Raw genomic sequence first — 21,890 nt, forward strand, 5'->3', positions numbered from 1 at the left:
AGGACGGACCATGTATGCTTGCAAATGGATCCCATGTAGCAGGTTATTAGAAAAAGAAGCTTAAGCAGGAGAATGGAAGAGAAGCATACAGGCAGCAATCATACAAGGCAAGGGAGTGAGCACCATGACAGAGTTCAGTATAAACATTCTTAATTTTATTTTTAATGTTTTGCTCAGACGTCTCAAGTTCGCTAGGATGCAACAAAGCCCAACTAAACTCAGGCGCTAAACTTACCTTAAATAACAAAGACTCTTTTGTGCTTTTTAATAAACACTACTTTGTAAATCTGCTTATGGAGGAAGATGCAATATCTGATGAGGAGGATGATAATAGTAATAATTATATCTAATAATGCTTTATGAGTAACTGTCCAATTCCAAAAATAATCTAAGATGATTCTATTAATACTAATCAATAATTTAGTTGAGCTACCAGGGAAAATAAGTGTCTCAGGAAACAGGTTTCTGGGATTGTCCACAGTTAGCTTTGGGACTACCAAAATGACCTTGAGATTTTATGTTCACAGTCTAAGAAAGCTAGTAATTACAAATATTTTTTTTCACATTAGCCTGTAGGTGGCAGCAAATTATCAATATTAAAATTAAAGATGAGGTTTGTTTTATGATCGTCAACTAGAGAAAAAACTGGAAATTAAGGACATGAAGGAAGAACAGAAAGACAGATACCAAAATCATCTGAAAAAATCTAACAATCATGACTTAGGAAAATTATTAATAACCACAGCCACTGCCACAAAGTGCATTTTATTTACATCCAAATTTAAGCTGCTGCTGCTGCTAAGTTGATTCAGTCATGTCCGACTCTGTGCAACCCCATAGACGGCAGCCCACCAGGCTCCCCCGTTCCTGGGATTCTCCAGGCAAGAACACTGGAGTGGGTTGCCATTTCCTTCTCCAATGCATGAAAGTGAAAAGTGAAAGTCGTTCAGTCGTGTCCGACCCTCAGCGACCCCATGGACTGCAGCCTACCAGGCTCCTCCGTCCATGGGATTTTCCAGGCAAGAACGCTGGAGTGAGTTGCCATTGTCTTCTCCAAAATTTGAGTTAAGTGGTCCTAATACATTACATCATTTACGTGTAACACTTGTGAGACAAGGATCACCATCACCATTTACAGATGAGGAAACTGAAGCTTACAGAGGTTAAATAACTTCCCCATGGTAACATACCTGAATACATGGTGGACAGAATTGTGAACCTGAACATTTTAACTGAGAGCATATGCTTTAAATCACTGATTGTACAAAACACAAATAAAGACAAAAGTAGGGGGCTGAAGGTCAGACTTGGAAGATACCTAGAACCAGTAATAAATAAAAATGTAGAACAGATCAAAAGCCGTCTTTTCATCATTTCTGACCATATTTTCCCCAAGCCTGGGAATCCAAATTTTGCTTAAATGAATTTCTAGGTATTATCTATCCTATTTTGTACATGTTCAGTAAGAGTATATAACTGGATAACCAATCAGGACATACTATATAGAACAGGGAACTCTGCTCGGTATTATGTAACAACCTAAATGGGAAAAGAATTTATAAAAGAATATATGTAACTAAATCAGTTTGCTGTATTTCTGAAACTAACACAACACTGTTAACTGTACTCCAGCATAAAATAAAAAGTTTAGAAAAGGGGGGAGGGTTGAGAGTATATATTGCAGAGGTAGAATCCAGCATTTGGGAAATTCTCATTCATAACATAGAAGTTGGGAAATGGAAGCTCTCTAAAGATTACTGAAAACTGAATAATTCAAAAAATTTGTATTTGATCACTAATTTTAATGCTTCTCCTCAGAGTCTGACAGAGATCTATTTTTAAAAGACAGAATAAGCAGGAGAAAATATGACATATTTATTGAGGTCTAATTCACTAGCCACTGTGACAAGATTTAAACATTTACACGTTATCTAAAACACACACAAACTCTTACAACCATCACCCAGTAAGACAAGTAGTATTTGTAGTATTTATTCCCATTAGGAAACTGAGCCCCTCTGAGGTTCAGTAATGTGCCCAGAGTTGCAGAAATTCAAACACAGGTCTTTCTACCTCTAAATTCTTGCTCCTTCGTGTATATTTTTCTTAGAGAAATTCTGAAGAGCTGGGAAGACAAAGAGCAGGTCAGAGGAAAACTGGAAGCAGAGGGCCTTTCACTTCATTGAGGCTGTGAGAACACAAGGGGATGCCTGGCTTGAAAGTCACAGAGGCCAACTTTGAGCCCAAGTGACTGCAAATTGGTGATAATTTGTTCTGTCAGGTTATTACCATTTCAGCCACCTGCTTAATAATTCTTCTAGTTGTGCAAACAGATTGACAACCTGTCTTCAATTGCACACATGGGATCACCCTAAAGAATTTCACCTGGGGAGAAGAGCCTGGACTCCACGCACAGGCAAACTGTTGGGAGATCCACGCCCAAGAAAGCAATGGAGACGAACCAGGAGGAGTGCTCCTTTAAGTCCCAAGACACAATGTTTTCTTCTACATTTTATGTCTTCTTACTGGAGATCATTGTACAACCAACTGGCTAAGTGGTCCTTGTGGTATCATTGTTTATCACCTGCCTCTAAATGTGCAAACCTAGAAAACAAGGTCCTAATGTCACACCCTTATCTTTACACCTCAGGACTCACAGCACCCAGAATAAAGCAAATGTTTGTAAATAGTTCATTTGAACTGGCTTATTCGTTAAAGATTTGTTCAAAGTAAGTTTCTCTTTTCTCTCCTCCCCTCCCTATGCCCCATGCATAGGCATCCATTTGCCACTTATTTCCTAAAATTTCAACCAGGGAAGAAACTAGTTTTTTAAATAGAAATTTAGAACCTACCATTAAAGCTAAGCCAGAACTGAGAGCTTGGTGGGTACCTCTCTGCTCAGTGTAGTGGGTGCAGCCCAGGCCACCCCAGAGTGGAACCCCTCACCTAAGCAGTTCTCTCTTCCATCCAGTTCTTCATCTTTGATTTTTTTCCAGTTAAAGTCAACTGTTCCCCTTCAAGCCTTTCTATGATTGTTACTTAAAACTTTCACAATCATCTTCACACAATTTTAAATCTGAAAATAATTTTGGATCATTTAAATTCAAACACTTCATTGTGTAAACATAGGAAACACAGGGCAGAGATTTTTAAAATCAGATGACGTTGTGGGTTGACTCGCATCTGCCCCAAAAAAAGATATATTCTGCTTCCAACTCCCAGGACCCATAAACGATGTGTTTTTATTTGGCAACAGGGTCTTTGCAGATGTAATCAAGATGACATCATACTGGACTGGAGGGTGGAGTGGGCTCTAACCCAATGGCTGGTGTCCCTACAAGTAAAAGGAAGTTTGGATCAGTGACCCGGAGAGAACACTGTGTAAAGATCCAGAGCACACAGAGACAGAGGGAGCACCTGGTGTGATGTGGCCAGGCAGAGACTGGAGGGATGTAGCGCCAGCCAAAGCCAGCCAGGGGGCTTCCCTGGTGACTCAGTGATAAAGAATCTATCTGCCAATGCAGGAGGCGTAGGTCCAGGATCTACACAGATCTCTGGTCCAGGAAGATCCCACATGCTGCCGAGCAACTAAGCCCACGCACCACAGCTATGGAGCCTGTGCTCTAGAGCCTGGGAGTCCCAACTACGGAGCCCACCCGCCACAACTGCTGAAGCCCACATGCCCCAGAGCCCGTGCTCCACAAGGAGAGAAGCCACCGCAATGAGCAGCTTGTGCACTGCAGCGAGAGAGTAGCCACCCACTCCCTACTGCTAAGGAAAAGCCCGAGCAACAACGAGACGCAGCACAGCCAAAATAAATAAACTGTAAAAAATAAAAAAAAGACAGGCGTTACCAGCAGGAAGCTAGGAAGAGGCAAGGAAAGATTTCCCTGCAGGTGTCAGAGGGAGCATGGCCCCGCCAACACTTTGATTTTGGACTTCCAGCCTCCAAAACCACAGAGGTGATACATTTCTGTCATTTTAAGCCCCTCAGTCTGGAGCACTTCGTCATGGCAGCCCCAAAGAATTGAGCCCTGGGAAACTGAACCCCAAACCGATTACCTGTTTAAAAAATAAAAAGGAAACAATACCATCTAGCTCTCTGGGTTTTTATAAGAATGTTTTAAAGGGTCATGAAATAAAAGGTGGGCACATACTCAATGTTCAATGAGTACCTGCTGTGACTCACTTTCCTGGTCCTACCAGTCATCCTGGCTACTTCCTCTCCTCTTCTCTGCCACGAAGCTTGACCCACAGGGCTCACTTCCTCACCTCCCATCACTCTCCAAGCCCCTTGTCCCCCTTCAGCTAAGGACAGCTCTCCATCAGGATCTCATTGGACAGCTCCAAGCTGCCCAGACTGAACCTCACTCAGAAGTCTCTGGTCCCCTGACCCCTCCCCGCCCCCTTGCCCTCCCTAGGTTTTCTTCCCGCCTCCCTGAGATGTGGCTCCGTCTCCCTCTCTGCGAGCCCACTTCACGCCCCACCTCTGATCCCACCCCACGCAGGCTGTCACCATGCTTTGCTTATAGATTCTTGCCCCAAAGCTCCGCGTTGGTTGCTGTCTCCTCCACTCCAATCACTATCCTGCCACCAGAGTGCGCTGTCTGAAACGTGTCTCAGACTAGGGCACTCCTTGCCTTCAATTCCTGTATGGCTGCCCACCCCCTAGGAAAGCTCACTGCTCCTGACAATCTGGAACCCACCGACTCCACCTCCTGCTCCTGTCCTCATTGCCCCTTCCCACTCGAGGCTCTCACTGCATCGTCCAAACTGCAGTTCCTCTAGGGAATCATGTTTTACTGATTTTTTTTTTTAAAGGAATGTATTAACACAAAGGGTAAGATAAAGTAAATGGCTTCCCATGTTATTTTTCCCAATTTTTTTTATTATGGTAAAATATATAGCATACCATTTACCATCTTAACCATCTGTTAATAATTTAATTTTTTAAACAAAAACGTTGTGTATTGGGGTACAGCCAATTAACAACACTGTGATAGTTTCAGGTGAACAGTGAAGGGACTCAGCCATACATACATATGGATCCATTCTTCCCCAAACCCTCCTCCCATCCAGGCTGCCACGTAACATTGAGCAGAGTTCCCTGTGCTAAACAACAGGTTTTTGTTGGTTATCTATTTTAAATAGAGCAGTGTGTACATGACCTTCCCAAAGTCCTTAACTGTCCCTTCCGCTCCCCCTACAACCATTGTTTAAGCATGAAAGTCAGTGGCATTAATCACACTCGCAATGTTGTAAGACCACCTTCACCTTCTCTTTCAGGATCATGCTCTCCTGTTTTTATGTCTCTGCTGAAACCCTCTCCTTATTTCCAAGTCCCACTCATTTCAATAAAGGATCAGGAAAGCTCTCCTGCTCCTGGAGGAATTCTCTGGCCCTGGTGGCCTGGGCCCACTCTGGGCATAACGCCCTCTGTGTATTGCCTACTGTACTTCGGAAAGAGCTGGCTGGGCAGTTTTTGACCCAAGCACTGTGCTCTGATCCTGCAGCTTCAGGCCCACACAGAATGTGGTGCAGAGTGCCTGGAGATGCTCAACATAACTATCTGAATAAATGAATTGCAGGAAAGCACCCTCTGGAGTCAGGAAATGGCAGCCCACTCCAGTAATCAGGCCTGGGAAATCTTATGGACAGAGAAGCCTGGCAGGCTACAGTCCATGGGGTCACAGAGAGTTGGACTGGACTCAGCGACTAAGCAAGAACAACAACCACCTCGTGAAGTCAGAGGGAGAGATAAGAACCCAGTTTCCCATCACAGTCTACCTTGCCTCTCTTATTATTTTATATATTTCATTCCCACTTCACTGTTCTCACCTAAAAAGGTTTTCTTATTTAAAAATGTCACTTTCTGTAGAAAAACAACTCTGTCTAATGCATAATCTATCCGAAGATTGTTACCATTCGGAGCAGGGCCCCTACCGTCATGTGACAGAGGCGTGTACACAGCAAACATACCATGGTCAAACAGGTGGGGCGCCAATGATAAAAGAGCAGGAATATAACACCAGCTGTCCCCAAGAACAGTCAGTCAGGAGGGGAGAGGTTGCCAGAAGTAAGAGGAGTCTAAGATACCTGCTCCAGAAGTCTGAATGTTAACACTCTGTACCCAAGAGAATTTGTAAGAGCGTAATCAAGCTATAGAAGCTTCTCTGGAAAGTAAAACTGTATATACACCTCTCTTACAAATGGCAACCCATTCCAGTATTCTTGCCTGGAGAATCCCATAGACGGAGGAACCTCACAGTCTACAGTCCCTGGGGTCGCAAAGAGTCGGACACGACTGAGCGACTTCGCTTTCGCTTTACATAGCCTTAAAGAGGCAATGACAGCTTTAAGAGTAGGAATAAGAAACATCAGCCTCTGGTATTTTCTTTAAGCACATATAAGAAGAAATATGAGTTTCCCGTTTTTTAACCTAAAGACACACAAAAAATAAAAGAAAAACCACATAGGTCAAAATATCTTTAGTGGTCATACCCACAAAGATGACAAGATAAAAATGTTTCCCCTTAAAAGTCTGCACTCGAGGGCTTCCCTGGTATCTCAGTGGTAAAGTAGCCACTGCCAGTGCAGGAGATGCAGGAGACACGGGTTCGATCCCTGATCTGAGATGATCCCACATGCTGAGGAGCAACTAAGCCCATGCGCCACAACTACTGAACCCACACTCTAGAGCCCAGGAGCTGAAAGTACTGAGTCCACAGGCCATGACTCCTGAAGCCCACGCACCCAAGGGCCCATCCTTCACAACAACAAAGTCACTGCAGTGGGAAGCTCACCCATCGCAGCTAGAGAGTAGACCCTGCTGACCACAACTAGAGAAAAGACCCAGCACAGCCAAAAATAAATGTAAAACAAAATTTTTTTTAAGTTTGCACTTGAAGCTCTAACTTTCTATGCCTTATTCTGTTTCCAGATGTGACAAAATCCAGAATGGGGAGGGAATACTTGGAGGTCCCCACTTCAAAGTGGTTCTCCTTAAGAGATGCTAAAAGGAAAGGACCCACTTAAGGCGAGGCTTTCCAGCTGCTACTTGATGGACATTTTGAGCAGGAAGGCCCGTGGGGGTGGGGGTGGGAGGGTGTTCTATCTGTGTCCCATGGGACGTCTTGTGCACGCGCCCACTCCATGTCTGCAGCAAGCCCCCTCACCCTGCACCCAGTGGTAACAACCAAAAGCATTTTGAAATCTTCTCTAGATATAGTCAGATGCCCCTGGAGAGGTGGAGACCAAAAATGTCCCCCTGACTTCAGGCAACGGAGCCTCTGAAACCTGCTATTTGACTCTGATTATCTCCAGAAGAGAGAGATTAGGGAGCATGGGTCATATACCTGATACTCCTTAAGGCTGTTATTTTCTCATATTTGTTCATCGTAAAAACAGCAAAACCTCCGGAGAAAAAAAAATGAGAATAATCGTCATCAAGGCAACAAGGAATAAGAAAGCAGACAAAACTAGAGTCATTCCATTGGTGGGGGAGGTGAATTGGGCAGTGGCAGGGTCACCAAGGAGGAAATTCCTGCAGAAGGGAGGGGAGGCAGGCAGCGCTGACACAGAACGGGGAAGACAGCTCTCGAGTCAGACAGGCCACCCGTGCCGGGACTCAGCTCTGAAAGCGGGGCCCCACACAGCTGTCACGCGCCTGTCAGAAGAAAGGTCACTCTCCCCAAACTGCACTGGATAGATGAGTAGAGGACAAAGAAAAGCTGGCAAAGGAACACATTAGTATTTTCAAATGTTTCACGTGCTCCTCCAGATAGTCTTAAACTGATTTTTGAATCTCTTTCACCTTTAAAAAAAAGATAGAAAAAAACGTTAGTCAATTATTTCGAGTCATCTGCTCCAAAACTGGGTCACTCTACAAAAAGGGTGGCAGAAGATCAGCCATAGAGGAGTTTGGGGACCCCCGGAGGGGAAGTCTTTAAATTTCCTCTGCTCTACTGCTCTTCGGTTCTGCTCAGATTTTTTTTTTTTTTTTGTAAACCCGTATATTTACTATTTAAGACCTGGACAATCCTGAAAAGCTTTCAAGAAGTAATAACCCCTTTCCTAAAAAGAAGAGAGAATGACTCAGAGTCTAAACCAAAAAAGGGGAATGAAGCAGAATGAACAGGACTCTGAGCTAAAGAATTTCAATTTGATTTTCTTCAGTGTTCTTAGAGTTTCAAATATGACAGCATAAAACTAAAATGTCAGAGTTTTAAATGGCTCCTATTTCCTGAAATCACTAGAAATAACCAGAAGTTTTTAAAATATATATATATATATAAGCCAGGGCGTGCTTTATCTTTCTGCACATGAGAAAATCCTTAAGAGGAAGAATGAATCTACATATATAACACTGAAAGTTATCCTTGTAAGTGTTCACAGACTGGAAAAGAAAACTCAACCAAGGACAATAGGAACAAGATGACTGTGCCGACTGCACGGCAACATGGAAAGGTCAGGTCCAAGCGGCACATGAGGAATCAACAAACTACCCGTGGTATTCTCTGTTTTTTAAGTCCACACCACATGGGTTGTGGGAGTTTTAGTTCCATGACCAGGGATTGAACCCAGGGCCTCGAGAGTGAGCGCACAGTTATAACAGCTGGACCGCCAGGGAATTCCCAACAAACTACCCTACGATCAAAGGAAAGGTTCCGCCTTGAATGATTAACCTGTTCTATGATATCCGTTACTGGGCAGGTGCAGATTTCACGTGATCAAAAACAAACAAAGCACACACACACAAAACCACTGGCTTGAGAACTGAGGGGTGATGTTGAGTCCTGACTCGGGCTAAGCTTTGTGATTTGGGGACTTCACAACGTACCTGTCTTGGCCTCCATGTTCACATCTGTATCTACAGCGTGATCTGGTCATTGCCAGTTTCACTTCATTCATTCATCACTCATTCACTCAACTAATAAATATTTGTAGAGCCACAGCTGTCGAGTGCTGTTCCAGGTGTTAAGGGAAAAGCAGTAAATTAAAGACCGACATCCCTAATGGAGCATGTATTCCAGGTTCGGATATCAGTGTTTTTCAGACTATAGGCTGTGAAATCCTTTCAGCAGTACCAAATGAGCATCTTTAAAAGAAGAAACAGGAAAAATATAAAATATCAGAGTATATCACACATAGTAAGGGTAAGTTCTGGTTTCACAGAATCCTGCTTCAGCTATTGACATTTATATCTATGAGGGCTGTGGATCAAGAAGTATAAGGCATTTCTGAACATGGGCTGGTTGTACCAAGAGAGTTTTAACATCTCTGATAAAAGAATTCTTTTTGTTCCAGCCACTGGCCTTCATCCTATCCTTTACTCAGATTGCTTGAGGAACATTCTGCCCAGAGATTAAATCTCTTTACCTTTTCATTTGTCCCATGACAGCATTTGTATAAATATCAAAGACTATGCTTTTGAGATCAGTGTCCCCAACCTTTTCTGAGTATGATTCATTTTAACATCAGTTCTTTTTGTGCACTACTTGTCTGCTGGTTGGGAATATTCAGAGTGGCCAATAGCCATATGAGCTTTTAAATGGAGGGCATGGAAACCCACTCCAATATTCTTGCCTGGAGAAACCCCATGGACAGAGAAACCTGGCGGGCTACAGTCCATGGGGTGGCAAAGAGTTGGACATGACTGAGTGACTAGGCACACACAGCACATAACGTATGTATCCATCCCAAGAGCTCCTATCTAAAAATACAAAGGTTGCAAACACACAGAAGGCAGTATTCATTCCATCTACACCTCCCACTTGATATTCAAAGAGATTTGCAGGCTTCTTGTGCCCTGAGGAGTCACAAGCACAAAGACTGGAGATTCCTGTTGTAGATACCTGCTTTGATTTGCTTATTTTAGAATCATCCTGTTCTTACCAGGTGACTGCTTATGGCAGTTTCTGTTTGGTTAAATGTTCTCCCTCCCCTCAATCCTTTTTAAAAATTCACACAAACCAATAAAGGTGAGAAAAACTGGATACAAGAGTTTGTTTCCAGTTTTTGTTGTTCGCTTGCTTTTTAAAATCATTTTGTGTCTAATCCCATGAACCCAAACTCCTACAAATTGCAACTAGGAATTAGAGACGTAATTGTTCAAAATAGAGACATGCTCAACCCTATCCACTGCTTCTGTCTTAACAGAAAACACCAAAAGGGTGGCAATTACTACAGCTGGGAAAAGGAAAGGAGGTGAAACAGAGATTCAAAAAGAGAGAGACTTCCAATAAGCAGCGAATCATCCTGGGAATTTCAAAGCCTTGGACTCTATCACCAAGCTCTACCTGAGGTCAGATCACTACAGTCCTGGCCCCCATGGCCCTGTGTCACTCAGGATTCTCTCTGTCCTCGAGCTCTAACTTCCTTCTGTGTACTGTTCTTGAAGCATTTCCTACACGAAGGACTGAGCAGTGAGGATGGAGGGAGTCATCCTTTGGGAACAGGCATGGGGAGGATGTACTTTCTGCAGAGTCCATGGTGTACTGCAGGGCCAGGAAAGGGCAGCAAAAGACAGATTCCTGGCAATCCAATTCCCGAAACAGACATCCAGCCACTGCCTGCCAGTCCCCAACTTCCGGAGACCTGCTCAATCCAGTTATTGCCAACCTCTTCCCCTTCCTGGAAAACCAAACTACACCCCCAAAGGTGGCTACAGATTGTGACCAATGGTGACAGGAATGCTGCATGCTCTCTAAAATGTTTATAACTAGGGTTCATGCTGTAGCCTTTATTATTTTTTTTTAATTACCTACTTTTTAAGCTTAAGAAGAGTGAAATGGGACCTAACCTTCATTAAAAAGGGAAACATTAACTTCGAAGAAAATCTGCTTACTTCTCTGGCAAGTCACAGAGGTTGTCTAACCATCTCTAACCGTTAGATAGAAAATGAGGGGATTGGCCTGGACGTGGCTGAGGCAACTTCTAGCTTTGTGCTGTTTGCTCATAAACTTAAAGCTCTGCCCTGATGGTGGCTCCTGGCCTGCAGAACAATCTTCCAGCGGCACGTGGGAAGGATGCCTGCTTCCGAAGGCACAGTAGCTGCGAGTTTTTCTCTTACAGTCTCTCACCTGTATAATGCAGGCAGCTCAGTCCTGGGCTTTGTGCCAACCTAGAGGGTGGGGTGAGAGTGGGAGGGAGGTTCAAGAGGGAGATGACATATGTATACCTATGGCTGATTCATGCTGGTGGGTGGCAGAGACCCACACAACGTTGTAAAGCAATTATACTCCAATTAAAAATTTAAAAAAAAATTTTTTTAAGAGTATCATTCAAGGAAAAAAAATCTCTCACCTGGGTATTCCTGCACGTTGCTCACAGTACTCCAAGCCCAAAACCTGGCCTGCGGTTAGCAGGACCTTGAATTTAGTCAGTGCTTCAGCTGCTTAAGCCTCATTTTCACAAAAACAAAATTGGGGGTGGGGTCCTTCCTAAATTAAATTACATAGGTGACCAGAAGCAAAGACCTCCAGATTCCCCACTTTTGGCTGTTTATTAGGTCGATGAACTTAGGTGATCAGAAGACCTCCAATGCCTATACAAATAGGTCCACTTTTTAAAAATATACTCAATATTCTGTGATATCCTTTATGGAAAAGGAATTTGAAAAAGAACAGATATATCTATATGTATAACTGAATCACTTTGCTGCACGCCTGAAACTAACACAGCATTATAAAACCAACTATGCTGTGAGGTGCTGTGCTAAGTCACTTCAGTTGTGTCAGATTCTTTGTGGCCCTAGGGACTGTAAGCCCACCACACTCCTCTGTCCATGGGATTCTCCAGGAAAGAATACTGGAGCAGGTTGCCATGCCCTCCTCCAGGGGATCTTCCCAGCCCAGGGACTGAACCAAGGTCTCCCACATTGCAGGCAGATTTTTTTAACTGTCTAAGCCACCAGGGAAGCCCCAAGTACATATAAGTCAATCCAAATAGGACAGAGGAGTCTGGTAGACTACAGTCCACAGGATTTCGAAGAACTGGGCACAACTGAAGTAACTTAGCATGCATGCATTCACATTTAAATACATATACATACATTCTCAACATTTAATAAGCCATCTAGCTCTCTACTTGGAATCCCGTAACAGCTTTACTAACCAGTAGCAACACAGCAACACCCTTTTCACACTAAGAATTATAAAGCCAGGCAAATCCCCAGTTGCATACAGGTTTCATCACAGCAAATGTCACTTTAGAAAACTAGGAGTTACCAAACTTCTGAAGAGTAGGTGATCCTGGTGGGGACGTACTTCCACTGGGAGACAGGTAGAGATAGTTTTTGTTTACTCCTGTATTAAAATCAAATGGGGACTCGTAGTCCTCATAAAAATCCATCTCTCTACCGTCCATTCCAGGCGAATGCAGAACACATGGTTCTACCACCGCTGCCTCTTCCTGGGTTGAGCGCGCTCTGGATCACTGCACCAGGCAACTCTGAGGAAGAGATCCAGCCCCGGGTTCCAAGAGCCTGGCTTCCTGGGACAGGTGCAGCCGTCACACCCTCAGGACAAGGAGGTTGTTTAATAAGTGACTTCTCCCCAGCAACCTGAGGAACAGCTCTGATCACCACCTGCTGTTCATTTCCGCCAACAGCCAACAACTCAGGCAGGAAGCAGAGCTTTCTAGAGCTTTCTTCAATAAACAAAAGAGGGCCCAGTGCTGTAGCATCACCTCCACATACAAACAGTTTAGGCAAACGTCAGACACTGGCAGATTTATATTTTTTTATAACTTATTATTATTTTTTAAACCGTTCAGCTGACCACAACTGCACCAGGGCAGACTTAATCTTCTAGGACAAGGAAGGATTACCGGCCAGTAATCTCCCACAAAGGCCATCTGGGGGCTATGTTTTTTCCACCCTGGATTACAGGGGCAGCCTGAAAGCCAAGCTTCCTAGTTGAGCGATCAGTTTTCTGTGTGTGTATGTTGGTAGAGAAATAAAGTTCCATTTCCAAGACAACTTTATCTAAAGCGAAGTCTGGCTTGAGTGTAACAGAAATGTCAGCCTGACTTGTTGTTCTCACCTTCCTTTTCCATCCCTTCCCTTCCCTTTTGTGCAAAGATGGTGTTTCCCTGATGTGTACTGAGCAGAAAAGAAGCCCCACGCAGGTGAAGGGCCCAGGTCCTCCCATCCTCTCCTCATTAACCCAGGCCAGGCCTGCAGGGTAGCCACCCTGGTCAGCTTGTAAAACAAGACTTCTGAGTCTCCAGATCCACTCCCCAGCCTCTTTACAGACCCTTTCTGCCAGAACTCTGGCCTTGGCCAAAGTGACATCATGTATCGTTCCTTCTGCTTTCACCGTTGTGGCTGAGCTCATGTTAAAGAGGTGAAAATACAAGTGACCCTCCCTTAGATCAGTGGTGGTCTGTTACTGCCTGACAAAAGCCCAAGTTAAATAGATAAATAAATAAAAAGGACTTTCCTGTTTGCTCAGTAAAGAACCTGGTAAACACAGATTCAATCCCTGGTCTGGGAAGATTGCACACCAGACTAAGCCCAGGCTCAAGAGCCTGAAAGTCGCAAATGCTGAAGCCCATGCGCTGCAACTGCTGAAGCCCATGCGCCCTAGAGCCTATGCTCTGCAACAAGAGAAGCCATCGCAATCAGAAGCTTGTGCACTGCAATGAAGAGTAGCCCCCACTCGCTGCAACTAGTGAAAGCCCACTTGCAGCAACAAAGACCCAGTGCAACCAAAAATAAATATTTTTTAAAAGGATCGGGGGACTTCTCTGATGGTTCAGTGGATTAAAATCTACCTTTCAATGCAGGAGATTCCAGTTCAATCCCTGGTCAGGAAAACTAGGATCCAACATGCCTTCAGGCAACTAAGCCCAGCGCCACAACTACTGAGCCTACATGCTCCAGGGCCCCTGCACCTCAACAGGAGAAGCCACAACTAGAGAGGCCTGCGCATCACAATGAAGATCTCTCCTGCCCCAGTGAAGACCCAGCCAAAAACAGCAAAGGCCATGTTCCACCTTTTCACATCTTTCTCATGAAAAGGGAATATACAATATACTCTCCCTAGATTGGAAGCAAGTAGGAAATTTTTTTAAGTTATAAATACTTTAAGCACTAAAAAAGAAATCTGAGTGTGTATAAAACTATATAAACACCAAGATAGTTTACATTCATCTTAACTTATGATTCATCTACTATTTTTTTTCTATTAGTCTCCTGTTGTACTCTATTTTTGGCAAGTCTATCTTATTTAAGTTTTTTTTAAGTTTATTTTTAACAAAAAAAATCAATCTGTATTTTTCTCCTAAAGATACCAAAATTAGGGTAATGATAAATGCTGTTTATTCTCTATTTAGAATTAAAATAAATGGTTTCTTTTTATTAATTGAAAAAAATGAACTGGTCAATTTCTCGAAATCCATGGTATCTCTCACTGAGGTAGCCCAGGTATTATGGTTACATTCTTAGACTAGAAATGGTTATTGGAGTCCCCGGCCCTCTCAATACTCTAAATTTGGTCACCAAATCACTGGAAAAAAAAAAAAATTCTGCATTCTCATTCTTCCTCCTAGTCACAAGTGTCAGAAAATGCTATGGGCTGAAATTTGTGTCTCTGCAAAACTTGTATGTTGAATCCCTAACTCCTGGTGTGACGGTGTTTGGAGGTGATTGGGTTTAGATGAGGCCATGAGGTGGGGCCCAGGCTGGGATCTGTGTCCTCATAAGAAAAGGAAGCCCTTTCATGGATCAGAGCCTTGTGGCGAAAGGGCTTGCATAACTCAGTGAAATTCTTGCCTTGAGGACACCATGAACAGCACAAAAAGGCAAAAAGAAATGACGCCAAAAGATGAGCCCCCCAGGTTGGAAGGTGTCCAATATGCTACTGGGGAAGAACGGAGGGAATTACTAATAGCTCCAGAAAGAATGAAGTGGAAATGACACTCAGTTGTGGGTGTGTCTGGTGGTGAAAGTAAAATCCCATGCTGTTAGAATAACATTGCATAGGATCCTGGAATGTTAGGTCCACGAATCAAGGTAAATCGGATGTGGTCAAGCAGGAGACAGCAAAAATAAACATCGACATCTTAGGAATCAGTGAACTAAAATGGACGGGAATGGGTGAATGTAATTTAGATGACCATTGTATCTTTTACCGGAGGCAAGAATCCCATAGAAGAAATGGAGCAGCCCTCATAATCAACAAAAGAGCTACAGTCTTTCCGGTAGTCATGTATGGATGTGAGAGTTGGACCATAAAGAAAGCTGAGCGCTAAAGAACTGATGTCTTTGAACCGTGGTGCTAGACAGGGCTCTTGAGAGTCTCTTGGACTGCAAGGAGATCAAAGCAGTCAATCCTGAAGGAAATCAATCCTGAATATTCATTGGAAGAACTGAGGCTGAAGCTGAAGCTCCAATACTTTGGCCACCTGATGGGAAGAACTGATTCACTGGAAAAGACTGATGCTGGGAAAGATTAAGGGCAGGAGAAGAGGGTGACAGAGGATGAGATGGCTGGATGGCACCACCAACTCAATGTACATGAACTTGGGCAAACTTTGGAAGATAGTGAGGGTCAGGGAGGCCTGGTGTGCTGCAGTCCACAGGGTCACAAAGAGTCAGACACGACTTAGCAAATGAACAACAAGAGTGCTAGCTCGAGCTCTCCTTCCACCATGTGAGGTCACAGACAGCCATGTGCCAACAAGAAAAGGACTCTCATGGGGATCAAATCAACCCACACCTTGATCTTGAACTTCCCAGACTCCAGAATGGTGAGGAACAACTGACTTTTGCTATAGGCCTCCCCTTCTGTGGTAACTTATAACAGCAGCCAGAACTAAGACAAATATACCAACAATGGCAGACATAATGAGGCAGGTCACAGCCACCTCCGGGGTCCTCGGATCCCTCAAAACGTCCACGCTCTTGACCTCTGGTGGTGACTCCCATGCTACATCCTCTGCCTGAAATGCCTTTTTCTCTGCTTCATCTTTCAGGACTCGGGCAGAAATCCCTTCTTCTCAGAAGCCCTCCCCCTCTGGCTCTCCCTTCCGGCAACACACACAGGATGTGACGTGCCCACCTGGCAGTCCTGACAGCCTTGCCTCCAGAGCAGGGGCTGCATTCTCTATTCCACTGCCAACCAAGCTATACAACATGGAAAAAATAAACAATACAAATGCTTATTAAAGGGGGATTATTTAAATGCTAAATAGAATATTCATGTAACAAGAAAGTATGCAAACACGATGTATAAATGTATATATTTTATAGGGAAAGATATTCTTTTTCAAAATATTTATTTGGCTGTGTTGGGTCTTAGTTGTGGCTCGTGGGATCTTCCTTGCCTCCCACGGGACCTTTCGGTGAAGCACGTGGGCTCTCTAGTTGTGCTACCCATGTGACTCCAGAGTGCACAGGCTCAGGAGCTGCTGCATATGGGCTCAGCTGCTCTGTAACAGGTGGAATCTTAATTCCCCAACCAGGGATCGAAATTGCAGCCCTGCATTGCAAGGTGGATTCTTAATCACTGAACCCCCAGGGAAGCCCCGGGAAAGATATTCTTGATACATTCAGTAAACATTCCAAAACTGTTTGCACTACATGATCCATAATTGGTGTGATAACTGGAGAGACTAACCAACCCAAAGAGAACATCCGCAGGAGAAATTCTAGGAAAGTGTGTATGTGCTGCAAGGCCAGCAGAGGGCACCCATAGGCAGCTCATAAGTTAACCATCCAGCCAGTGAAGTGCATGCTAACTACACAGTAACAATTCAGTGGGTAACTCACGTTAGTGGAAATGGAATGAATACAAATATCTGTAAAGAATATTAAGTTTCTATCTACCTATTAACACATCATTTATATATGTCTGTGTAAGTACTCCCTAATTTTGAAGGAGTTAAATGTAAAATCTAAATGTGCTTAGTCACTCAGTGGTGTCCAACTCTTTGCGACCCCATGGACTGGGGTTCCTCTATCCAGAGATTCTCCACACAAGAATACTGGAGTGGGTTGCCATTTCATCCTCCAGAGGGGAAAAAAATTCTACGTAACACACACAAAAATATTACTGGAGGGACCTTGAAGGGCACACAGACAGACGATGTGACTGCTCAACAGGAGCGGCAGGTCACAGATATCAGACCCTGTGGACATGTCATGAGAACACAGCAGCCAGCTGGCCAAATATAGGACAATTTGATCACCAACATAATTAAGGACAGCAGTGGATTATAAACCATTAAAAATAGGAATCCAAGAGTCTGTATCCGGTGGTTAATTGTATGTGTCAATCTGAGTCATGAGGTGCCCAGATAGTTGATTAGACATTGTATATAGTTGCATCTCTGACGGTGTTTGTGGACGAGATTAATTCTAATCAGCAGAGTGAATAGAGCAGATGGGCCTCCAAAAAGTGGATGTGCTTCATACACTCTGCTGAAGGCCTAAACAGAACAAAGCGGCTGAGAAGGGAGGATTCCCTCTGCCTGTCTTCAAGCTGGGACATTGGTCTTTTGTGTCTGGATTTGGACTTGGAATGAAACTGACACCATCAGCCTTCCCGGTTCTCAGACTCAACCTGGAAGCACAGTGTGTGTTAGTCACTCACTTGTGATCCCATCGACTGTAGCCTGCTAGGCTCCTCTGTCCATGGAATTCTCCAGGCAAGAATACTGGAGTGGGTAGCCATTCCCTTCTTCAGGGGATCTTCCTGACTCAGGGATTGAATCTGGGTCTCCTGCATTGCAGGCAGATTCTTTACCATCTGAGCCACCAGGAAATCCCATGGATGTACAGTAGTTCTCCCCTTATTAGTAGAGGATATGTTTCAAGACCCCCAGTGGATGCTGGAACAGTGGAAAAAACACATACTATATTTTTTCCCATACATACATACCTATGATAAAGTTTTATTCATAAATTAGGCACAGGAAGAGGTTAACAATAACTAGTAATAAAATAGAACAATTATATTAATATACTATAAGAAAAGTTATGTGAATGTGGTCTCTTTCAAAAATACCTTATTGTACAAACTTAATGCCTTTTCCCGGAGAAGGCAATGGCACCCCACTCCAGTACTCCTGCCTGGAAAATCCCATAGACAGAGAAGCCTGGTGGGCTGCAGTCCATGGGGTCGCTGAGGGTCGCTGAGTGACTTCACTTTCACTTTTCACTTTCATGCATTGGAGAAGGAAATGGCAACCCACTCCAGTGTTCTTGCCTGGAGAATCCCAGGGATGGGGGAGCCTGGTGGGCTGCCGTCTATGGGTTCACACAGAGTTGGACATGACTGAAGTGACTTAGCAGCAGCAGCAATGCCTTTTCCACCTTAACTAAAGGACTTATCATGCCCTGTGGCCATAACTTTCACAGTCTGAGATGCGACAGCAAAATTAGCACGGACTTCTTTTTCCTTCTTCACAGTTTCACAAACAGAGGATTCATTCTTACTACAGATCTTATTAACCTTAGCACGTGATATTTTTCTTTCCTCATTAAGTCAAGAACTTTCAGCTTTTCACTTGAAGGAAAGACCTCAAGGCTTTTCTTTGGCATATCTGAACTCCCAGCATTGCGACTCTTGCATTTCGGGGCCTTTACTAAGTAAAACAAGGGTGATGTGAACACAAGCACTGTGATATGACAACAGTTGATCTGAATGCTGAGCTGGTACCAAGTGACTAGCAGGCAGGACACACTGAACAAAAGAATGATTCACATCCAAGGAAGGGAAGACTGAGTGAGACAGCACGCGATTCCACCACACGACTCAAGCTGGTGCGTGATTTAAAACTGATAGATTATTTGTTTCTGGAATTTCTGGCTTGCTTTTTTGAATTGCAGGTAACTGAAACTGCAGAAAGTGAAACCACAGGTAAGGAGGAATGACTGTGTATCCTAACCCTCCTGGGTTCTCAGCTTGGAAACTGCTTGGGAGAGTTCTTCCTTCAAAATTGTGAGGTAATTGTTTCTAATAAATCTCTTATTTATAGATATAGAAGCACATATAGATATACTATTTGTCTATTTCTCTGAAGGATCCAGACTAACATGTCTTACAAGTAATAAATAGATAAATAGAGGAAGAAAGAAGACCTACAGAAAAACTGCATGTTATCACCATAAAGATTCAGGCAAAAATCATCAATGGATGCTAACCCGAGGGAGTTATTTTTAAATAAGAAGCAGATATACACATGGTCTTATGGGATCTCCCCACAGATTAATTAGATATTGGAAGGGAAATACAGTAACAACACAGCGGAAAAACTGAACCCCACCTTTAGTGGACGATCACCACTGTCCTTACCAAAGAGTCAGGTAGACCCTGGTCTTCAAGTGTGACATGCTGAATACCTATGAGATATTCACACTAAGAACACAGAACACGAATCTTATGAGAAAACATCAGACAAATCCAAAGTGAGAACGTTTCTCTGTTTTTTTAAGAGGAGGAAGAGGCATTATTCAAAAATGTTGTCATAAAAAGCTGTAGAAATGGTTCATATTAAAGGAGATGAAAAAGACATGACAGCTAGACTCAAAGAAACATTCAAACAAAGTCCTATGAAAGAAACAAAGTAGTGAATGCCTGCAAGTTAGAAGCAGACCAAAGAGTCTAAAAAGAATAAGAAAGGCCTGATGATGGTGGTGGTGGTGGTGGTGGTGGTGGTGGTGGTGGTGGTGGTGGTGGTGACAGTGACAGTAATGATGGTGGTGATAGTGGTGGTGGTGGTGGTGGTGATGATGGTGGTGGTGGTGGTGATGATGGTGGTGGTGGTGACGGTGACAGTAATGATGGTGGTGATAGTGGTGGTGGTGGTGGTGGTGATGGTAGTGGTGATGGTGGCGGTAATGGTCATAATAGTGGTAGTGGGGGTAGTAGTGATGGCGGTGGTGATAGTAATGATGGTGGTGGTGGTGGTTGGTAGTGGTGGTGACGGTGACAGTAATGATGGTGGTGGTAGTGATAGTAATGACAGTGGTGGTGATGATGGTGGTTGTTGTTGGTGGTGATAATGGTGATGATGGTGGTGGTGGTGGTGGTGATGGTGGTGGTGGTGGTGGTAGTGATAGTAATGACAGTGGTGGTGATGATGGTTGGTGGTGGTGATGATGGTGGCTGGTGGTGGTGGTGATGATGGTGACAGTAATGATGGTGGTGGTAGTGATAGTAATGACAGTGGTGGTGATGGTGGTTGTTGGTGGTGGTGATAGTGGTGATGGTGGTGATGGTGGTGGTGGTGGTGGTGGTGGTGGTGACAGTAATGGTGGTGGTGGTAGTGATAGTAATGACGGTGGTGATGGTGGTGGTGGTGGTGGGTGGTGGTGGTGATGATGGTGGCTGGTGGTGGTGGTGATGGTGACAGTAATGATGGTGGTGGTAGTGATAGTAATGACAGTGGTGGTAATGATGGTGGTGGTGGTGGTGATAGTAATAATGATGGTGGTGGTGGTGGTAACAGTGACAGTAATGATGGTGGTGATAGTGGTGATGATGGTGGTGGTGGTGGTGGTGGCTGGTGGTGGTGGTAATGATGGTGGTGGTGGTGACGGTGACAGTAATGATGGTGGTGATAGTGGTAATGATGGTGGTGATGGTAGTGGTGATGGTGGCGGTAATGATCATAATAGTGGTAGTGGGGGTAGTAGTGATGGCGGTGGTGATAGTAATGATGGTGGTGGTGGTGGTTGGTAGTGGTGGTGATGGTGGTGGTGGTGGTGGTGGTGACGGTGACAGTAATGATGGTGGTGGTAGTGATAGTAATGACAGTGGTGGTGATGGTGGTGGTGGTGGTGATGGTGACAGTAATGGTGGTGGTGGTAGTGATAGCAATGACGGTGGTGATGGTGGTGGTGGTGGTGGTGATGGTGACAGTAATGATGGTGGTGGTAGTGATAGTAATGACAGTGGTGGTAATGGTGGTGGTGGTGGTGATAGTAATAATGATGGTGGTGGTGGTGGTAACAGTGACAGTAATGATGGTGGTGATAGTGGTGATGATGGTGGTGGTGGTGGTGGTGGCTGGTGGTGGTGGTAATGATGGTGGTGGTGGTGACGGTGACAGTAATGATGGTGGTGATAGTGGTAATGATGGTGGTGATGGTAGTGGTGATGGTGGCGGTAATGATCATAATAGTGGTAGTTGGGGTAGTAGTGATGGCGGTGGTGATAGTAATGATGGTGGTGGTGGTGGTTGGTAGTGGTGGTGATGGTGGTGGTGGTGGTGGTGGTGACGGTGACAGTAATGATGGTGGTGGTAGTGATAGTAATGACATTAGTGGTGGTGATAGTGGTGGTGGTGGTGGTGGTGATGATGGTGGTGGTGCTGGTGATGGTGGTGGTGGTGACAGTGACAGTAATGGTGGTGGTGGTAGTGATAGTAATGACAGTGGTGGTGATGATGGTGGTTGTTGGTGGTGGTGATAGTGGTGATGATGGTGGCTGGTGGTGATGGTGACAGTAATGATGGTGGTGGTAGTGTTAGTAATGACAGTGGTGGTGATGATGGTGGTTGGTGCTGGTGATAGTGGTGATGGTGGTGGTGGCGGTGATGGTGGTGGTGGTGGTGGTAGTGATAGTAATGACAGTGGTGATGACTGTGGTGGTGGTGGTGACAATTATGGTAGTGGTGATGGTGGTGGTAATGATCATAATAGTAGTAGTGGGGGTAGTAGTGATGGCGGTGGTGATAGTAATGGTGGTGGTGGTGGTGGTGGTGGTTGGTGGTGGTGATGATGGTGGTGGTGGTGGTGGTGGTGGTGGTGGTGGTGGTGACAGTAATGATAGTGGTGGTAGTGATAGTAATGACAGTGGTGGTGATGATGGTGGGTGGTGGTGGTGATGATGGTAGTGATGATGGTGGTGGTGACGATGACAGTGATGATGGTGGTGGTA

At 44.4% G+C, this 21,890-nt stretch overlaps 1 protein-coding gene across 4 annotated transcripts in view; it reads right to left on the bottom strand.

The window, feature by feature from the left end:
* Window positions 1-12,366, bottom strand: part of TPD52 (tumor protein D52) — a 155,743-nt gene extending 143,377 nt beyond the window's left edge. For all 4 annotated transcript variants that reach the window (XM_068983277.1, XM_068983276.1, XM_068983278.1 and 1 more), the window contains exon 1: window positions 12,228-12,366. In XM_068983277.1, coding sequence (XP_068839378.1) covers window positions 12,228-12,366 — 139 coding nt within the window. The remainder of the gene's footprint in view (window positions 1-12,227) is intronic.
* Between the last annotated feature and the right edge of the window lie 9,524 nt (window positions 12,367-21,890).

The sequence above is a fragment of the Capricornis sumatraensis genome, chromosome 11, assembly GCF_032405125.1.
Source record: "Capricornis sumatraensis isolate serow.1 chromosome 11, serow.2, whole genome shotgun sequence".
NCBI lineage: Eukaryota > Metazoa > Chordata > Mammalia > Artiodactyla > Bovidae > Capricornis > Capricornis sumatraensis.